Source organism: Cariama cristata, unplaced genomic scaffold (genome assembly GCF_000690535.1).
Source record: "Cariama cristata isolate BGI_N322 unplaced genomic scaffold, ASM69053v1 scaffold25358, whole genome shotgun sequence".
In the NCBI taxonomy this organism is placed as follows: domain Eukaryota; kingdom Metazoa; phylum Chordata; class Aves; order Cariamiformes; family Cariamidae; genus Cariama; species Cariama cristata.
This window is the reverse complement of record NW_009629925.1, coordinates 21,039-40,609: the sequence shown is the minus strand read 5'-3', so window position 1 is coordinate 40,609 and position 19,571 is coordinate 21,039. Positions and strand designations below refer to the sequence as shown.

Below are 19,571 nucleotides of genomic sequence, written 5' to 3'. Positions count from 1 at the left end.
GGACAGTAACATACACACTAAAGACACTCTACAGATTGGCAACACATCTGTTATCTTTTAAGAATACAGCAGCAATGATAATATGAACGTCTCACACTAATTTCATTGTACTTAGTATATCACTTATTTGCCAGATCAGGAACTTTAGATTGTAATGAGCAAACTAATAGTCTATTAAAGCCTTAAAGATTCTGTATTACATAAAATTATTTTTCCCCTAGCCCCAATGTGTATGTGTATGTGTATAAATAAAACAATAAAATCTCCATATCTGACTCATGTGGTTCTGACTCATTTTTATGATGAGGATCTGACTCAGTTTTAAAAAATCTTCTTGGCCAAATGAGAACAAAATTCCTTCACAAAGATGATTCACTTACTATTTGGAAGGTATATGAAAGTGGACATCAGGGGGTGATGTGCCTAAAACAAAACTACCCCAAATGAATAAAATAGTTTCTATGCATGATTTTTCTCTTATTTGCATCATGGTACATGAGTTTTATCTTCAGTGTATTCACTTGAATCATCCTCATCTATGCCAATGTAAGAACAGAGCTTGGCTTTCTACAGCTTAACGTAACAAGAAGTAAAAAGTCATATTAGAAAAAGGAAATGAATAGAGGTTATTTTGCATAAAGTCTGCACTAAGTTAAAAGCTAAACCAGGAAGGAAGTTGCCACCACTATGCTAGATGGGAGTGCTTCAGTGACATGTGCTTGCTTTTGAGAAAATCAGAACTCTTCAGATTAGTACTGGGAATAATGACCATGTTTATTTTATGTTTACCTGAATTTTTCCAAATCCACGAAGGTGAGTGATCAGCTTTTAAAATAACCTTTTATTTATTCTAAAGTCTGATTGCGACTGAAAAGTTGGTACATGCTTTCCTAATAGCGATGGTTAGGATCCTGCACTCATATGGACTTTGCAAAACATATAGGTTTTTTCATTAGATTTTTAACCAACAGAGTTAATTATATGTAGTAATTGGAAGGGAGTTTGTCATTCATTTATGTACACTGCAAAATTTTTGGTAACTATTTCCATGCAACTGTACTTTTACTATCTTCATCATGAAAAGAGTAATTATAGTACATATGTTCTTTTATAGCAGGTACTCATGTCTTAAAAAATAACTTTTTTAAGTTTCTATACTTAAATGCCTATAAAACTTTGTACAATTAGTACCTGGTATGAGATGCTGTCTGTGAAAGACATATGCAGTGGTAACCTGACAAAAAGTAAAGTGGAACAGGTGTAACTGAGTGAAGCAAAACTTTTAACATAAATGCCAAGTACTTCTTGGTGATCCTAAAGGTCGATACTGGATGTAGGATGAAGGCAAAACACGTGTGTCTAAGTTATGCATTCAGTGCTTTCTTAAAAATCCATAAATAAATTAATATTAAAATAGTTTTGTCACATCCATTCCTAAGTAAGCTTTTGAATAGATAAGTGTTATAATAAAAAGCATATCTTTGACAAATGGTGTGTGTTCCCAGGCATCATGAAATAAATTATTTATGAAGCATAATTTTCTGGAAAAAATATCAAAATAAATCCAGATTAAGTTACTTACATGTACAGTTCTATTTTCATTAACCACAAAGAATAAACATGACAGTAACTAGAATATGATTTATAGATTTTTATAGTTTATAAATGAACAAACTTGGTAAGCCGTCATAAGTTTTGAATATCATAAAATTGATGAGTCAGTTTGAGAGGTTGAAATAATTAATGTTTTACCTCCATGCAGAAGTAATCAAAGTATTTGCTAGGACAGACTATGGAAATAAACAATGAGGTGACTGTTACCAGAAAAAAACACTGCCCTTACTGTCAAACATCAAAGAGTAATTGCATTTTTCCGTGATAATTTTCCTAGATTGCTGCTATTGGAGATGCTTTATGCTGCAATAGCGTGATCACTGCAATTCTGATATCTACATACGATCTTAATCACAACGTGTCTAATATTAGATTGTGAAGTATATGAGCAGAATACAGCACAGAATTGTATTTGGAAGATTAGAATCATTGTATTTTGGATGTTCTAAAAACTATGTGACTGTAGAACAGACTGTATAACAATGTCCAAATTACATGAGAAAGTTAATACGTTGAACTATTTGTTTTGAAAAATCCAAGGAATCTGGATCTCTGGTTCATTGAAAACCTTCTGTTTGAAACTGGCTTTATTTCACGTTTTGTGGCAAACCTAAAAAGTACAGAATTTGCTGTAGATGTTTCAAATTGCCGGTTACCCCATGAGGCTTCACCACACAGAGTTGTTGATGGAAATCTTTGAGATGTGAAATGTAGTCACTGAATATTCCTCTGTGAGGGGTTCCTAGATGAGTGGCAGAGACCTCCTAATTCCACGGGCTTTTCTAAGATCATGTTAACATTGTGGGTACTTCAGGTTTTTAATATAACCTCTGAAATGGCAGGCAAGCAAAACATACAGATAGAAGTAAGTGAAACTTGGATGTTTTATCCCAGGGGAAGTTCCAGCATTTATTTTTATTTTTGTTCTGGAGAGGGAATAAAAATAGAAATTTCTCATTAAACAGATATTTAGGGGGAAATCAATTTGCAAAAAACCGAACTTTTAAAAATTTATCAAAAGAATACATTTCAGCTTTGCCAAAAGTGAAATGTTTCCTTTATGTTTGTAAAGCAACCCACTTGTATGGTTACAAGTCATCGAATCTTTAAACTACATTGCTTTAGAGGAGGAGGTTGTCATTTTGGAGTCTGGTGCTCTCAATCGCAGTCCTGTCCTCTGGGTGCAGCTACTTGATGGAGCGTATCTCCTTTAATCTATCAGTTGTGTATTCCCCAACTCGTACTGTAGGCCTTGTATCTCTACAATATTATGTGATGGCTATTTCTGTAAAGAAGTGATGAAAAATATAATTTTATATACTGCTGAATTGATCCAAAAGAAAATACCACAGATCAAATGAAAAAAAGTCAAGCCAATCCAAAATGTAATATTTATGATTTTCCTAATGGGAAACAAGTTTTTTACAAATTCAGATCTTCCAAGTGAATAATTTCATTTTAACGGAATTTAATTTTCTGTGGAAGAACACCCTGTAAATAGAGGCTTAATAAAATAATTTTGTAATCACAGAACTGCCTAACATTAAGCATGTGGGTTACAGATCTTTGAATATAAAGCAGTTTCCTAGAGATTCTTTGCATGGTTTCATCTCAGTGATCCTGTTAACTCTTGAAGCTGTCTGTGTTCAGATTTCACAAAACCCTTCCCACATTTCTAGTGCCTTTTACATATGGGAGGGTGCTCCCCAGTCCTGCGGTAAGGAGCAAGCCTCTTGCGGGTATGGCTCTCTGTCTGCCATCTAATCCACTGGGGAAGTCCAGTCTTTTTGCAGCCCTGCTTATAGTGTTCAACAATATACATCCCTCCTGAGAAAGTCCACAGTCCTGTGAGTTGGAAGAAAATACACTTTACAGATGCTAGATTGTAATTTGATTGGTTTTCTCAGTAGCAATCTTTCAAGGGGATGGTAGGCACCCTCCCTAACAGGACAGCATTCAACCTTTTTCCACCCAGATAACATGCCTTTCACATATCTGCAACATGGCTCACAGGCAGCTTTGGACCCTAGTTAGCCACCTGTGAAGTCCGAAATGGACTTGTTAGTGCTGCCTGTAGACTGCTGTCACAGCACAGTCAGTGGATTCCCAAGTCTGCGTACAAAATTCTTGGTGAAAGGGCTATGGTAGGGAATTACCAATAGTTGACCCTGAAAGCTGCCACAGTGGTTTTAGACTGGTTGCCCAGATGCACACACGCCTTGCCATGAGAGCAGAGTAAGTACTGAACTTCTGCTCCTGGCTCACCTCCACAGGGCTACTCTGCACAAAATGCCTCCTTCAGCTGGAGGAATTTGACCTGAGGAGCCTGCTCCACTCCAGGTTGCATAGGTCAGATTGTAAGTGTTTCGAGGAAAATGTTTTTTCTTGCCTCAGGGAAAGATCAAGCCCTAAATTTTGTCTGACATTTTTCCTTTTTGTATTAAAATGAATTATTTTCTTACCTGCATAGGATGTGTATTTTACATTTCAATTTATTATGTTTTATCAGGAATTTATGACTCTCTGATGCAGCGTTGGTAAAGTGAAGATAATTGACTTTGGCGTTGGATTTTGGATTTTATTTCTATATCCTGTCTGAAATCCTTCACTGAACCATTTCTGAGGTCAGCCTGCTGCTATGTGAGCACAGGTGGCCCATTGAAGCTGTCAGAGTGCAGCTGAGCACTGGAGCAATTAAAGGCTATGTACTTCTCTCTATACATAAGGATTTATGAACATATTACTCCAATTACTCGTAATGGAAGTTAGATGCAAAATTTCCTCTTCATATAGTTGCAAGGGTACACTAGAATTGGAAGCTCCACTACAAAACTGTAGGTTAATCCTGCATCAATTCCAGGAAATGGTTATTTGTATTCACAAATACATATTTCATGTTGGGGTCCCAGAAGTTTTTTATTCTTAAAATTTTTTTTCATATTGAAAAAATAGTTCAAAGTTAACTCAAGTAAAAATGCACGATTTGTACAATAAACCCCTACTTTAATGTGGAAGACAGCTAAAATAACACTCATTAATAATTATATGTGGGTTTTGCTACTTGCCAGAACTGCATTAGAGTACTCTAGCTACAGTGATTTGATACTGGAATTTGACTATGAATACCAAAACCAATGGTCGTAATTAAGATTCATGTTTGTTGACAGAATAGAAGAGAACATGAAGGGTGTGGTTGGAGGATTCAGCAACATTTTTGTGTATTTTCACTGTTTGGCTTCACTGTCATTAGAAAGAAAGTTTTCATTCTGATTATAGCTATTTTACAACATACTTGCACTGATGGGTTGCCACTGCACAGTTCTAGGGCTAAGTTCCTCCTCCAAAATAAGTGCTCTCAACTTCTTTTCGAGTACAATCATATCGAAGCAGCTTTCAAACAGGAAGGTGACTAGATACCACCACAAATTCACATTAGTATTAAAAGAGATTTCATACAATTCAGCAATAAAACCCAGCATCTAGGTTGTGGGAAGACCGTTCTTGCTTTCTCTCACTTGTTGATGCATTCAATGTGCTGCTCTAACCCTCAAGAAAGTGCGTGCGTTTCATTGTAAGATGGTTAAAGGATCTGTTAGATGATGCTTCCATGCACATATTTGTCCATGCATCCTATATGACTGTCTTGCTAATATAGTACTCTCTGTTTTTTTTACAGCTAACACTGTAATTGTGTCATGCATGGATACCTGTTCATCAAGTAACACCACTTTTCCACTTTGTACTTTTAACAATTCTTGCAGAAGATCAGTGCAACAAAGAAGAGAAAACCAGACTATTTTACTGAAGGCCATTGTAAATCATTCCGATTTCCAAAACATTCCATGTATTTGCCAGTCCTCCAGGAGGGAACAACTGTCCCATACTAAACACACAGACTGTGAGTCCAAGAGAGATGTGAATGTTGATCAACAAGGATCTGGGTCAGTAGCTAAAAAAAGTAAGTAGGGGAAGAGAAGTACTTAATTTTGAAGTAGTTAATTACAACACGAAAGACATGTTTTTATTTGGTAGTTAAAAGAAAATTGTAATATGCTGCTGGTTCTCTATGGTCTTTGAAAATCTATGAACAATGGAGTTTTTTAGCTCGTCTTTGCATGGCTAGAAAATGCAGGTTTTATGCCAGATTCTCAGTGGCATTCATTCCTGGCTGTCAGTGAAACAAGTTGGTAGCAAAATGCTGATTTATTTTCTTTGAGAATCTTGTATAAAATCGTGGGTGGGGGCATGTCATTATCTTCAGAGGGCTTTGTATTGGTTTGGAAGGAGGGTGCTGTGAGAAAAGAGTGCCTTATCTAGCAGCCACGTGGAATATTTCTGTTGCAATTTGACCTCTGCCATCTGGCTTTTATGAACGTTCTTATATCCCCACCTTTATTCTTTTAATCTTGCTAAATTTTCTAAAATATTTATTTTTAAGGAATTGTAGTTTCTGATGAGTTTTCATGCTGAATTTGCTTTTAAATGTCATTGTGGAACTCTACATGTAGATTGCTGATATTATAGGAAGATAGGTTGTGAGCAAGTATCTGAAGAACCAGTTCAAAGATGGTAACTATTCAGATGGCAGTTACACAAGAAATAACCATTTTTGTGCTTGTAGTCTATGATATCCACAACTGTGTAGTATCAGAAGTGGCTTTGCATGTTTCATCAGAGGCAGCACTGAATAAGAACTGGCACAGCAATACAGAAAAGAGTTCAGCAACATCCACATCTTTTCAGAGCAGTAGCAGCGTATTCCTTCTGTGCCATATACACTTGCAAAGCATCTGAAAACTTTTGGGGAAGAGGGTACCTCTGAATTTTGCTTTCCTAACATTGTCAGCAATAGGGGCAACAGGCCAAGTCCTGAATATAAGAAATGCAGTTCTTTTCCAACTGCATAATTTTCTTACTACAAAATAGCTGTCTTAACAAGTATGGAAAATAACAAAAAAAATATGTGGGCAAACTCTGTTGTCAGTTATACCTATACAACTGTAACACTTTTGACAATGTCCCACCTACCTATGTTTCTTGTTAACATTGTGCAAGTCTCACAGCTTGTGTGGTTTGAAGAGAAACAAGGACCTTCTGTAACTGACAGCAGATAGACTAGATGTACACTGCAAATCTGCATCATCATATGGCTTTTACTTGGTTTTGATTTTTTTCATAGCCTGATTTTTGTTGGTTACCTTTGACAACAGACAAAACAACGAAAAACTGAAAAGCTCTGAAGCTGGTAGTAAAGCAAAAAAAGGGGCTTATTTTGTATAGATAATCAATACTTTTCAGATCTGTTCAGAATAACTTTACATGGTATCCTTTTGTCCATTTTATCATACTCAACGATGTAAAAGCCTACTGTATATTTTTGCAAATGAAATGGAGAACTTACTTTATTGTTCTTTCTGGGAGTTGTCTCTTTGCTACCACATGTTATATAACAGTTTTGTTTTAATTTTTATTTCCAAAAGCAAAAGGATCACTTGAAGTGAAAACAGAAGATGTTATTTATATTTATAAATATTTTAATTTCACTACGGTTTCTGAGAAAGAAGAAGTAGAGCATAATACTTACTACCTGCTGGAAATCCACGTCGACAATTCTATAGTTGGAGGAAGAAATGCAGCCAAAGAATACCTAAATCATTCCTGTCTAGTGGCAATGACAGAAGACCAAAATGACTGTATAAATATTTCACTGCAGCTGAAGTCTTACGTGGAATGTAAGTTACAAAGGAAGGTCAGAATGGAAATCAAACCAGAAACAGTATCAGTCTTGCAAAAATCTCTAGTAGATAGTTCTCTGCTTGCAGCAACCATTTGAAAGTATTTAAGTATTTCACAAGAATAGAATACAATTTTGATCATTCCTTAGTAAAAGACCATCTTTAGTAGGCAACTGACAGTTTTAATAGTGATTTAAAGCAGGTTTAGCTGTGGCTTTTTTTTTTCCTAGAAGCAACACAGCAAAGTAAGCGCCTGTACTTTTTTTTGCTTAGCGGTGACAGACTTACAAATTGCATGTATGACAAAACCTGGAATTACTTTCTTCCGCATCCCTCCTGTTGGATAACCCTGCCTTGGAGGTAAATTTAAAAATTCCTCTTAACTTCAATGGCAGAAGAACCAGGAGACAGGTTTGACTTTTCTTAATGTCGTACTGCAATATCCTACTGTACAGCCTTATTACAGTACTCTTAAAAGAGACATCTTCAGCTGAATTAGGCTTAGTTTTCCCAGAGGACAGCCTCTCAGCTTTTTAAATTTCTCTTTGTGCTGCAGGAGTTTTTTTGGCTGATTGCCTGACCATGGTCAGGGCTTCCAGCTTGTCTATATGCAACGCTTGCCATCTGGGAATTGCTGAATTATTACATTCATTTAGTTTTGTATGGCAAATGCATTTTTTATTGTACCTTTGATGGAAAAAAATATTTTTTGGACTTGGCTAAACCTATGTTAAATAAGTCTAGGTAAAATCCTAGAGAAGAGAGGGAAGCTTAGTTTTGTTTTGTTTGTTTGTTTGTTTGTTTTAATAAGTAGGTCTAGCTATGAGAGGAGTATAGTTTGTAACTTGCCCTGCTAACTTGTCTCAAAACTATGAGCTAACCACCCTTTGCTAATGATTTACCTGAGAAGTAGTTATCTCAAATTAACAATAAAAATTAACAACACATCTTTTTTCTTTTTACTTCAAAGCAAAGCTAAAGTGGTGCTCAAGGCTTTTACTAAGCAAGGCTGATATATAAGTCATTACAAGTCCCTACAAGATGGGGTAGAGTACTCTGAAAGGAGACTAAATGACTGTATGAAAGATATTTTTAGTTCTGAATTAGGAGGGATGAGCTGTGCTTACCTCAAAGAGCCATGGGGTTGTTGGCAGTTACCTCATGACTTCTCAATGGAGAAGATACACAAGGGAAGTTGATGTAGGTCTAATTATACTATTCTAAGTCAAGGAAAGGAAAACAGTGGTTTGGCTATAGTCTGTAATTTGATTTTATATGAGTCATAGTAACGTAGTTGTTTTTTAAAATAGTTATTTCACAATTCTAAGGAATGCCTTAACATGCAGCTGCCAAAGAAGTTTGAAACGTCTTTCGAACAACCTGGGAGGAAAGTTCCCCACATCCTTTCTCTGTGGTATATAGTCCTGGCTTGTACTAGTTACTGAACTAATTCCCTGCGGAATGTGGGTGCATTTCTGCAGGAGCTGTTGTCCAAAAGAGCATCCTACCTCCTGCACCCAGTCCCACGCTGGTTCTCCCCCAAGGCAGCTTTAGTTAAAAGAACTTCTCAGAGGGGTCCTGTTGGTGGCATTTCCTCACTTTTTGATAAGAAAATTTCTATATGTGGAATCTTGCCTTCTCACATATATGAAGATGGACCAGGAGGTTGAGAATGCCAGCACAGGCCAGTGTTGGACAGTGGACCAATTCCTTCTGTGCTCCATCCAAACCAAGAGGGGATATATATTACCCTTCTTCTACCTTAAATATAAATGTTGATCTTTGAAGCATTGTCTTCCTGGCTGTGTTGCGTATAACAGTTTATAAAAATAAGAAAAGTTTTCATTCACGTAGCAACATATAATTATTTCAGACACGGGGAGAGAGATACAGGTGAAAACGAATCTAAATTCTAGATAGGAAACTTAATTTCAAACATCAAAGAAAGCTGAAAGAAAAAGGCATAATCTTCTCTTTTGTTTTAAATTTTTATCTGTGGGAATAGGCATGGTCCAAAAACCTACCAAGATCAAATGTTCTGCTTTTCTCTGCCAGTGATTTCCTGCTTCATTTTATCTCTTCTACATTTTATGGACAGATCCAATGTGTATGACGAAGATCATTTGGCTCACCATGATTCTAGTAGTTTTTGTTTTTACTGTTTCAATCGTCATCTACAAGATAGTCCAAGATAATGAACAAAACTGTAAGTAACAGAAGTTAATTTGCATTAATTTAAATTTCTATGCAGTGAAAAAGGTATTAATTTTAATAACAAAGCTGTTGATTATTAATGTGGTTCAGACATCAATATTTTAGTTGTAACAGGGAAAAAGCTTCTTATAGAGGAAATGAAATAATCAGATGATTGATACTATCATCTCTCACCTCTGAATTGTGGATGCAAATCCAAGATTGCTGATGGTGAATGAAATGTTTTTTTTGACAGATCCTTGGTGGCCTGTGATCCTTAGTGATACGAACTTCTGGTTTCAGACTGATTCCAGTAGATAAAACAATTACAGTTGAACTTTGTTGAAGGTCTTAGGCAGAAATGCCAAAGCAGATTGAAATACCCTTTCCTTCCTGAAGATGATTCGTCTAGGTCATGGTCAAGAAAAATTACAGATTAGATATGAGGAGATATGCACTCAGCTGTCTGTCCTAAAAACTGGTTATCTAAATTCAGCGGTGGTGTAATCCCGTATAGGTTAACCAAGCTGGGCCTTCTTAAACCCAGAACTGAATTAAGCCCAGATAACATTTCTTCTCTTTGCTGTTATTTCAGCAAAGAAAATATTGCTGTGATTTCTGAATCAGCACTATTGACTCTTCCAAGTGATTAAAACTTTCCTATGAAAAGAACTTGTCCTTAGTTCAGAGATTGAAACAATTGTTTCTACGGAACGCCCTTACCAGCCAAGACAGGCTCTTCCTATGCAATTCACTTGGAATACAGGCTGAAATAGGATTTACAGTATTTCCTCTAGCCATGTACAATGAAGAAAGCAAGAATAAAAGTGTAAGAGTATGCTGAGCTTGAGACTTTTGAGCAATCAAGATAAAGTCCTCTGCACAAAAACAATGCAGAAAATTGACCACTTGTCAGCTGCTGGTCCTTGTTTTTCATCCCAAGTCAGAGGTAGGTGGTACAGGGACCTTGCTCCCTTTCATCAGTGTGAAAAGAGTGTTACTTAACCTGTTACCTGAGATAACAGCTCTTGGATACTTTTCACAGCAATTGCCTGAGAATTCCTGCCCGTGTCAGCCAGCATTTAGTTGTTATTACGAGGCAGATGTCCATTCCCCTTGTAGTCCAGAGCTGCCAAATGGAGACCTTGGTCACAGGGGTAATAAAAAAATGATAAGGCATATCCATTCCCCTGATCATCCTTGCTGTATCTACAGGCAGTTGGGTAACGAAAGAGCAATAGGAGTCTAGCTTTAATCATAACTGAACAGAAGGAAGAAGAGTGCCCACACGCAAAATGTTTCTGTGGGTTTTTTGCATGATGTAAATATTTTATGCATATATTTTTAATGAATAAGTCAAATAATTGCTTAAAATGACAAATCTGTGCCCCCCCTCAAATGATTAAAGAAACTCCTTACCAGATTACCTTGGTTAAAATATGCGATCTTTTACTTATTGCTAGAACCAAATTCTGAGACCTATTTTATGTATACAAAAATCACATGAAGTGTAAATTAGATCTTTACAAGGGGGCTATTAAATGCTCTAATTTAAAGGACTTATATTTGTAGTTTGAAAGATACCTATAAATGTCATGAGTACGATTTTCTATGCGTTGAGTCATAACATCCCATTTTTAATGCAGAACTATTAGTAGTGATGATTAATGATTTACTGCCTTTATCTTAGACATTAATTTTCTATTAAATGCATTTTTTTCAGAATTCTCATGGACACAAGCAGGGAGAAAAAGATGACCTTTTGAGGCTTCTAGTTACTGATTTGCTTCTAGAACATATTTTCTGTTAATAGAGGAATAGTGGTTTTATTAGTTAAATTTTTAATATCTAACATTATAAACAACATCAACATGTTACAGATAAAAAGACAAGTGCATAAAAATCAGATTTAAGGGTTGTACTCCTTATGTGTATATATTACGATGCCACCTTTAATTGCAAGTCTACATACTGCTTTTTTCAGCAGTTCCCAAAGACCACAGCAGAATATTACTATTTGCCTAAAACAGCTGCTAAAAATTTTAGTTATTAGAAATTTAGTAATTCAGTTAGTAGTTTTTCCTTTTAATTTCCATGCACCACTGAAAGCTGTTAAGAAATACGGAATTATTCATTTCCTCTTGAGATTTTGCAAGACATTCTGCTAGGCAGACCCTGAGACTCTCTGAAACATTAATTATTTCTATGAGTGCATAAAATAAAATATCCAAATAAACTTGATGGAGGTTACAACCGATCCATGACAAAGTAGCTAAATTAAAAACTAGTCCTTTTGCCTTTTCCCTTCCACTTTTGTCTTACGACCACTTCCAGAGCTTCCTTTAACATGAAGTATTATAGCGCATGCTCAGGGCTTCAGCACATTAGATCTCACTGGCTATTCATAAAAAAACATGACTTAAATAATGCTAGTTTAATGAATTTCTTAAAGCTGAAGTTTTCTAATGTTCTCAAAAGAAAAAGATAAAAATGTAGAATTATGTAGAATTGGAATGAACCTGTCATCAGAAGCTGGCTGAGCCCTGAACTGCTGTTGTTGCAGAACAGGACTAACCATAACAGCTGCACAATCATCTGCAATAACCCTGCCAAGAGCACAGCAGTAGGAGAGCAGCAGAAGGACAGAAAGACTGAGGAGTTTATGAACTGGGTGCTGAGGAACAGCCAGAGGTGTTCAACCCAGCTCTATCTTTCTCTCTCTGAGTGGTGTAGAGTTTGCTCTCAAACTGTGCTCCCAAAGATGAACACCACACGTGTTCACTCCATCCTTGCTATTCCACTGTCAGCAGTGTGAGTCTGAACCTGTACTGGAACATGTACTTTTTTGACAACCTTACAAAATTTGTTAAAGGTACACAGTATAGAAAAGGAAAGGAATGATCTGAAAGGGGCAAACCTGAGTGGAATTTCCAGAAAAAAATCATTCAGGAAAATATAAAACATCTGGCCCTTGTTTTTCCTCATAGTCTTATTTCAAAACCTTCCTGTTTTTTCATGGAAGGTGTTCAACAATTTAAGAATAAGAGATTTACCAGCTTTCCTTCTAATTGGTGCTGTATGTAATTCTATAGCTAAGGATAACTCATTTTGTTTAAAACAGATTGTAAACACAAAGTAGAAGGGTCAGTTTCTACTGTTCTAAGAAGAAAGAGTTCCAGACATGGAAGAAGAACCATATCTGCTACTAAAATTCATCCTCTTCCTGGTAAGCAATACAAAAGTAAAATGAAAACCTAACAAATCTTGAGGCATGAGGAGGTCAAGAAAGACCTTTTAAGTCTTTCCTGTCCAGGGATGCTTCAGATTTGTTTCAGAGTTAAGCCTTAATCTTACACAAATTTGATCTGGCTTATGTTATGGAAACATTTTTGTATCATAAACAAATAATTATGACAATAAAACTATAAGAAGACTTAGGTATATCATATGGGAATGCTTCTCCCAGTCTTCCAAATATGTTACATTAATGACTGTGGTTTTTTCACCTCCTCTTAATTTTTGGTCATGTTGTGTGCCACATTTCAGGTTTGGCAGCTGAGTGCTTTGTGTGTGTATTAAAAGTATACAGACATGTACACACGTCTATGTATGCTCTATGCATTTATGACTCTTGATAAAATCTGCTACCAAAGGATGGAATGGACGGCTGTAGCAGGACTCAGAGATTGGCTCTGCTGGCACTTTGTAGACTATTTCTAGGGAAAAATTCCCACAAAGTACCATTTTCTAGTCTCAGACAGGAATTGAAATATGATCTTCTGAGACTATAGCATGTTTAGCACAGATAAATCAAATGGCATGGCTAAACTCAAAGTTTTGGTTCCAGAAATCACAATTTGCTAAATCTCTGTGTGAGGGGAAACTAGCAACTGTAGCTCTGAGTGTTACTGATACTGCTTGAAGAGTTATGTGCCTTAATAAATTCCATGGATTCTGGTTTCATGAAGGGAGCTCTATCTTCAAAAAGACTAAAATGAACATATAGAATAATAGCTTTGAATGGCAAACCAACTTCCTTCCAAGACAAGAACAACTACAAAGCCAGCAAATGACAGAAATGGTTTTAAATTTGGCTAGGCTTGGGTACTTCGCTGTTTGTCTTGTTAGTGCTTCAGGAGTAAAGGGAGACTCAATAATTTCTCTCTACAACTCAGTAACTCATGGCATTTCAATTTTACCTAGAAAAGAGTGAATCACTCCTTGTCTGTCTGAACTCTCCTGCGAGTACAATTTATGCTCCTCGCCTTTAAAGCACTGGCTACCTCTAAGAAGTATTTATGAGCTCATTATTTTCATCCTGCAGGAGAGGAATTATCTTTCTAACATCTTTTGTCTTGAGTAGCTTCACTAATACCATACCTGTTTTATCAGCATGTTCACAATAGCATTTTTAATGTTGTATATCCAAAGGCTCATGATGGAGTTTTATGGAAATTCAAATCTAGTTATACTAGATTTTACTGAACAGAATAGGAATCCCTTATTGGTCTGTCATTCTTACTTCTATGTGCCTCCCACTTCAATCCATCCATTTAACCCAGAAAGATGCTTAGTTGTATGAACTGCTATAATGGGTTTTATTTTAATATGAAATTCCTTGATTTCACACACCAAAATTCCAGTCAATCCAGTGAATTTACTGATTTATACCAATATAATTTAAAGTGGAATCAAGACCATATGAAAAGAGTTGGTTCTTTCCACAGTTGCGAAGTTTAAGATTTGCTACTGTGATAATGGGTTATGAATAGCTATAGATGACTTCTTTGTCAGCCCTTGATAATATTTTTACTATCATTAGTGCATAACTTGGAATCTTGAGATCCACTGAAGACAATACAACGGCCCTGGAAACATCATAATGAGACTAAATAACTATATGTCTGAGTGGATGTGACAGTATATCATATATAGATAGGTACTACTAAAAGGTTATTCAAAGTTCAGAAAGGATAACGGAAGAAAAAGAAGGAAAACTATACTTCGAGAATGAGAATGATTTCCTAGGTAGGCGCAGGAAATTACTGCCTTGATATTACTGTAGTCCTTCAAAAAGGTAATTTACAGCATGGATGTTAGTTTTGTGAAACTGTTAGTGGCTCCATGTCCATGAATCATTACTATTAAGTCTGGTGGCCAGAGGAAAGGAGGAAAAATGTATAGTATGTTCTCTAGAGTAGGATTAAAGTTATAGCTCTCCAAATTCATGGTACTATGAAGGATGAAGCACATATGGTGAGGATAGGGGAGCTTTAAAGCATTCTGGTCATAAATGTTGACTAAACATTGTCTGTGCTGTTAAGCCAAAAAACTATGCACTAGAGCATGGGCTGTACAGAATGTGTTTTGTAGACTTTGGATGTGGTCCTGCCATTTCATTTATGTAAAACAGTCCCTTGAATGGTATGAATTCACAAGACACAGTTGCCCTTAAATGCAGTCACGATAAGAGTACAGGGTGCTTTTACTTCAGCACAAGAAGTTAAGTATTCTCTAAGTGGCTGTTCTGTATTTCCAGACACAGAGCATTTTCATATCAAATAGGACTTGATGTTGGCAGCACATGGAAAATAGTCCATAGAAGAAAAGTAAATTCCTTGCCTTCTGTTCATGACAGAGAATCTTAGGTAGATTCCCACAGAAGAGACTTTTATTGCAAGAATTTCTTTGAGGAGCTTTCTCAAATTGAAGAGGCACTAGAAGAGGTTTTGGAACAACTTAATAAATTAATAACAGCAATTAGAAGGACTAGACAGCATTCCCTACAGTATTTTAAAAGAGCTCAGATATAGAAACTGTTAAACTGTCACGTGCAGCTTACTGCTTAAATCAGCCTCAGTGCCAGAGAAAGGGAAGGCAGTTATACTTACCCTGCTGTTATATCTTTTCCTTAGCCCACTTTCCCTAAACTGCTTTAGTACCTTTCCCTCTACTGGTAACTGATTAAGTACAGCTATTCTCATATAGCTGTAGCCTAAAAACAAATAAGCCTGGGAACATGGCACAGAATCACTTGTTGGGAGCAGGCCAGTGTATGTGAACTGTATGTATGTACACTACATCATTAAAAAAAAAACAAAAAAACAAAAAAAGAAGTTGCACAGGAAACATTGCATAAATCAGAGCGTTTAATACCTAGCCTACCTAGGCTACCTAGGTCTGAATCTGCCTAGCTGGATCTTTTCATACCAGAAGTTTCCTTAATAGAATTGTATGGGTTATACTTAAATGTGAATTTATATTACTAGAAGTCTACCGCTATAAATTCCCATTTAGACCATCTTTTCCTAGCATAAGAATGACATTCTTTTTTTATTTTTATCCTATCATGAAAGCAGCATGAGGTCTTTTGGAAAAAAAGGCCTGCTCCTATTCCTATGCTAGAATGGGACCGTGCAGACAGGGAATCATATTGTTAATATCATCGTGTTATTACTCTACAGTCTGTGTGGGCAACCTTAGTTCAAACATAATGCCTTGTTCTACGTTGCTCAGATGGTATACTTCTCTCAGTGTACTTTCCAGTGATACTCCACTGGGTCACGAAGTCACAGTTTGGTTCATTACACTTTAGGATACAAATACAGGATTCCTTGGCTCCCTTGTCTGGCTCACAGTAATGCAAAGTTAATTCTGACGGGTGGGAATTTTATAACTCATCCTGAAAACGACATTGCAGGATCATGGTGACAACCAGGACTCAGAGAATAAAACCTCAGAGTTTCTGGCCTGCAGTTATTTTCTGGACTGTTTAGACTTTGTGACATTCATAGCATTTGATATAAGTGGGCTTGACAGCTGTAATTTGCACACAAGACACAAGAAGACAAATTTCCTCCCAGTCATTTGAATTCCTGTATTGTTTTCTGTGCTACCCTATTAAAGTAATAGTTCCTCTCCTACAAGATTAGAGGAAATAGGTGCAATTCTGCCATCTCTCTGATGTGTTGCTACAGCTTCAGGTTAGTTGACAGGTTGGAAACAGAAGCAAATGCTGGCTTGGTAGTGTCAGGGGTGGCATCCCAGTGAATTCAGACTCACTCCTCCTTGTATTCTGCAATACATTTTCTTTTTAGCAAAGAGGACAGGCAAGATGATACATCTTCTACAGCAACAAATAGATGCAAAACCAGGAAATAAGAAATGTGTTTGATCTTGGCCAAGTGAAGCATCACCTATTTGATTCTGATGCTTCTCAGTTCCTGACATAGCTGAATAGTTGTCTCTTCCTCTGCAACTTAGAAGAATAATGCTGGGAAAAACAAAGCTTGTCATAGTATCCAATATTTAACACAGACTTACATGTTTCTGAGATGCAATGTTTGCAGAGAAAAATGTGAAACCTTATTACCACTTTGGAGCTTTTTTATTTTTCAGATGGGAGGATAAAATCTATAGGATGCAGATAATTTTAGGGGGCTTTTTAAAGCCCCTGTATGCTTTCTCTGCTCAGTTTGCATGCATGCTGAACAGCGTTACACACAGGCTTGGAAGGGAATATCAGCCTACATTCCCATTCTCTCCAGGTTCATCCTGAGGGTGAAACAACATCCATTGCTATTTTTAAAACTACCCCAGTTTTATTTTAACTTTGCTTTTCATATTCAGTTGCTTAATTACGAAGATCCAAACTCTACTTTTTAATTGCATTTGTAAAGAGAGAAGCTGAAATTATATAGTCAGTGGAGAAGGGATGTAGCTAAATGTAAGTGGCAAAGTTCATCCTCTTGTTGTGAACTCAGTAGAAACCCATTTGTAGGTTTACAGAAGTTATGGATGGTCAGGGACAGGATGGACCTGGAGTTAAAATATTATTTGTGTTCTACAGTAGTTCTTTGAAAAATGCATTGGATCAACATCTCTGAGTTCATTTGCCTGACAATGCTATTTCTGCGTTTCTTTATCTGTATCCCAGTAATATGATATCAGGATCTGTGTTGCCAGCGTGCTAAAAACATCACCACACCTTTCCCTGCTTCTGAGGTGCATGCCGTCGTCTTTGTTAGCAACTGGATGATACCCAGTAGCTCTCCCTGTGGGTGACAAGTTAGCTGAGGCCACATCATGTGTTCCTGAGTGGCAATCTGGGCTGCTCTTATGTGAAAATGAATCAGAAAGTTCACATTCTAAATTTCAGTTGTTTCCACTTAACTGGCCAACTGTAGGTTTTTGTATTTTGGGAGACTCTTAGATAACCCCAAATCTGCATGCATTTGTATTTTCACCACTAGTAAAATTTCCAAGAGCAATTTAGTTGCCTACCTTCAAGCTGCTTCCCAGGGAGACTTAGGATCAGCACGTTGTAGTCCCACTAGTATCAAGAAGTAGTTAAACACAAAACATGGTCAGTACATTCAGGAGTTCCTGACATGTATCTGCATCTCTAGGCGCTGAAATCCCACTGAAAAACTGGCTGTCCACCTCTGCCTTTTGTTCAGATAGGTCTCAATTATTTTCAGATTTGCAGATTCAACGTTTGACATGCTGCAGATATATTTGCTGTTTAATGATATGGATAAAAATGATTTTAACTTTCAATAGTGAAAACCAGCAAACAAGAGATTCCACTTACTGCACGGATCACGAAGATACTGCCCGTAATTCCTGAACAAGAGCATTGTCATGTGGGTGCATCGACTGTAGAAGGTAAGTGAATATCTTACAACTCCAATTATTCTGTTTCGCTTCATATTTTTATAATTGATAGTACACAAGATCTCCTTAAAATAAATTACTACTTCTTCTAGCCAAGTATATGACATGACAAACTGGAAAATGTGTTTTGTGAGAGCTAGGTGGCTGAGAAGCAAAATCAATTTTCCTTCTGCTACCAAGAGTCATCTATAAACTAATGTGTTAGCCTTTTAAACCCTGTGTATCCCTGAAGGCCCCAGTGCAAATTCTGACACTATTTTTCTGGTGTAGCATATTGTGTCCTGGACTTCAGCATTATGCTGACATTTGTTTCTGACAAAGGCAGACAAAAGAAGTAATTTGCAAATGATCTCTGAAAAAAATCACGTTTGAAATAAATAGCTTGCTGATCAAATTCTCCCCCAAAAAGAAATTGATTGCTCTGTCATTATTACACCAGTCAGAAGGAATGACAAGAAGTTGGTTTCAGCTTGGAACTAAAACTAGTCTCCTACTTCTAACTTTCTCCAGCGCTTGTACTTCAGTAATTGTTTCAGGAAGTCCAGATGTAAGGAAACAAGGCTGAAAAGAAACGTGCAGTAAGAGATACCTCTTCCTGGCAATACTTATAATGCCTAGAAACAGAACAGATGCTACTTGAATAAGTGATACAGACTAATACATCAACTGTATAGACAAGGTTATGGCTACTTGCACAGATTATATTACTGTTTATGGTGAAATATTTAGGTTAAAAGGTCCTTCTTTACATCTATTTAAATTGGAGGGAGTTTTATTGGAAACTCAATATCATGTCATGCTATCTTTTTAATGTGTTAAAAAAATTGATGTACTGAAGAGCAGTTTGAATTTTGTGCTTCGTGTGGAACCATAAACAATGAAGTTGTATGTTGAGAGCAGAGCTAAAGAAGAAATTTTGATCAGCATTGCTGACAAAAGATGAGGTACTGCCGTAATAAATTAATAATTGAGCTAGATTATTGCTTAGCTATTGAGAGAGACTAGCTGGGTTACAGGATAGCATCTTACAGTAATTAAAAATACTGACCACTTTTTAAGTGATTCTTTTCCATAGATCTTAAGAGGACTTACAAAGATGAGAAGTTGTCGTTGTTACTATTGTAAAATGAGGATATCAGGAGGCAGAAAAAGATAACATGAGTTGGGAAGTCTGTGACACAGATGAGAGCAGTCTCAGGTCATCTGAGTTCAGCTGATTGCCATTTGGACATCACGAGCTTCTGCTGAGTGAGCAGGCCCTTGCCCAGAGGCCCCACCAGCCTTTCTGTAGGGCAGCTTCTTCCTTTCCCCAAGGACTCCTCCGAACCACTTCAGTACTAGACCATTTCTTTT

At 36.8% G+C, this 19,571-nt stretch overlaps 1 protein-coding gene across 1 annotated transcript; it reads left to right on the top strand.

The window, feature by feature from the left end:
- Window positions 1-607: 607 nt before the first annotated feature.
- On the top strand, window positions 608-18,209 carry TMEM156 (transmembrane protein 156; the record flags this gene model as incomplete). Its single annotated transcript, XM_009705351.1, is given in 6 exon segments — window positions 608-813; window positions 5,291-5,572; window positions 7,068-7,346; window positions 9,448-9,555; window positions 12,664-12,768; window positions 18,105-18,209. Coding segments are annotated over 6 exon segments (979 nt in total), but the record flags the coding sequence as incomplete, so codon positions are not given.
- Between the last annotated feature and the right edge of the window lie 1,362 nt (window positions 18,210-19,571).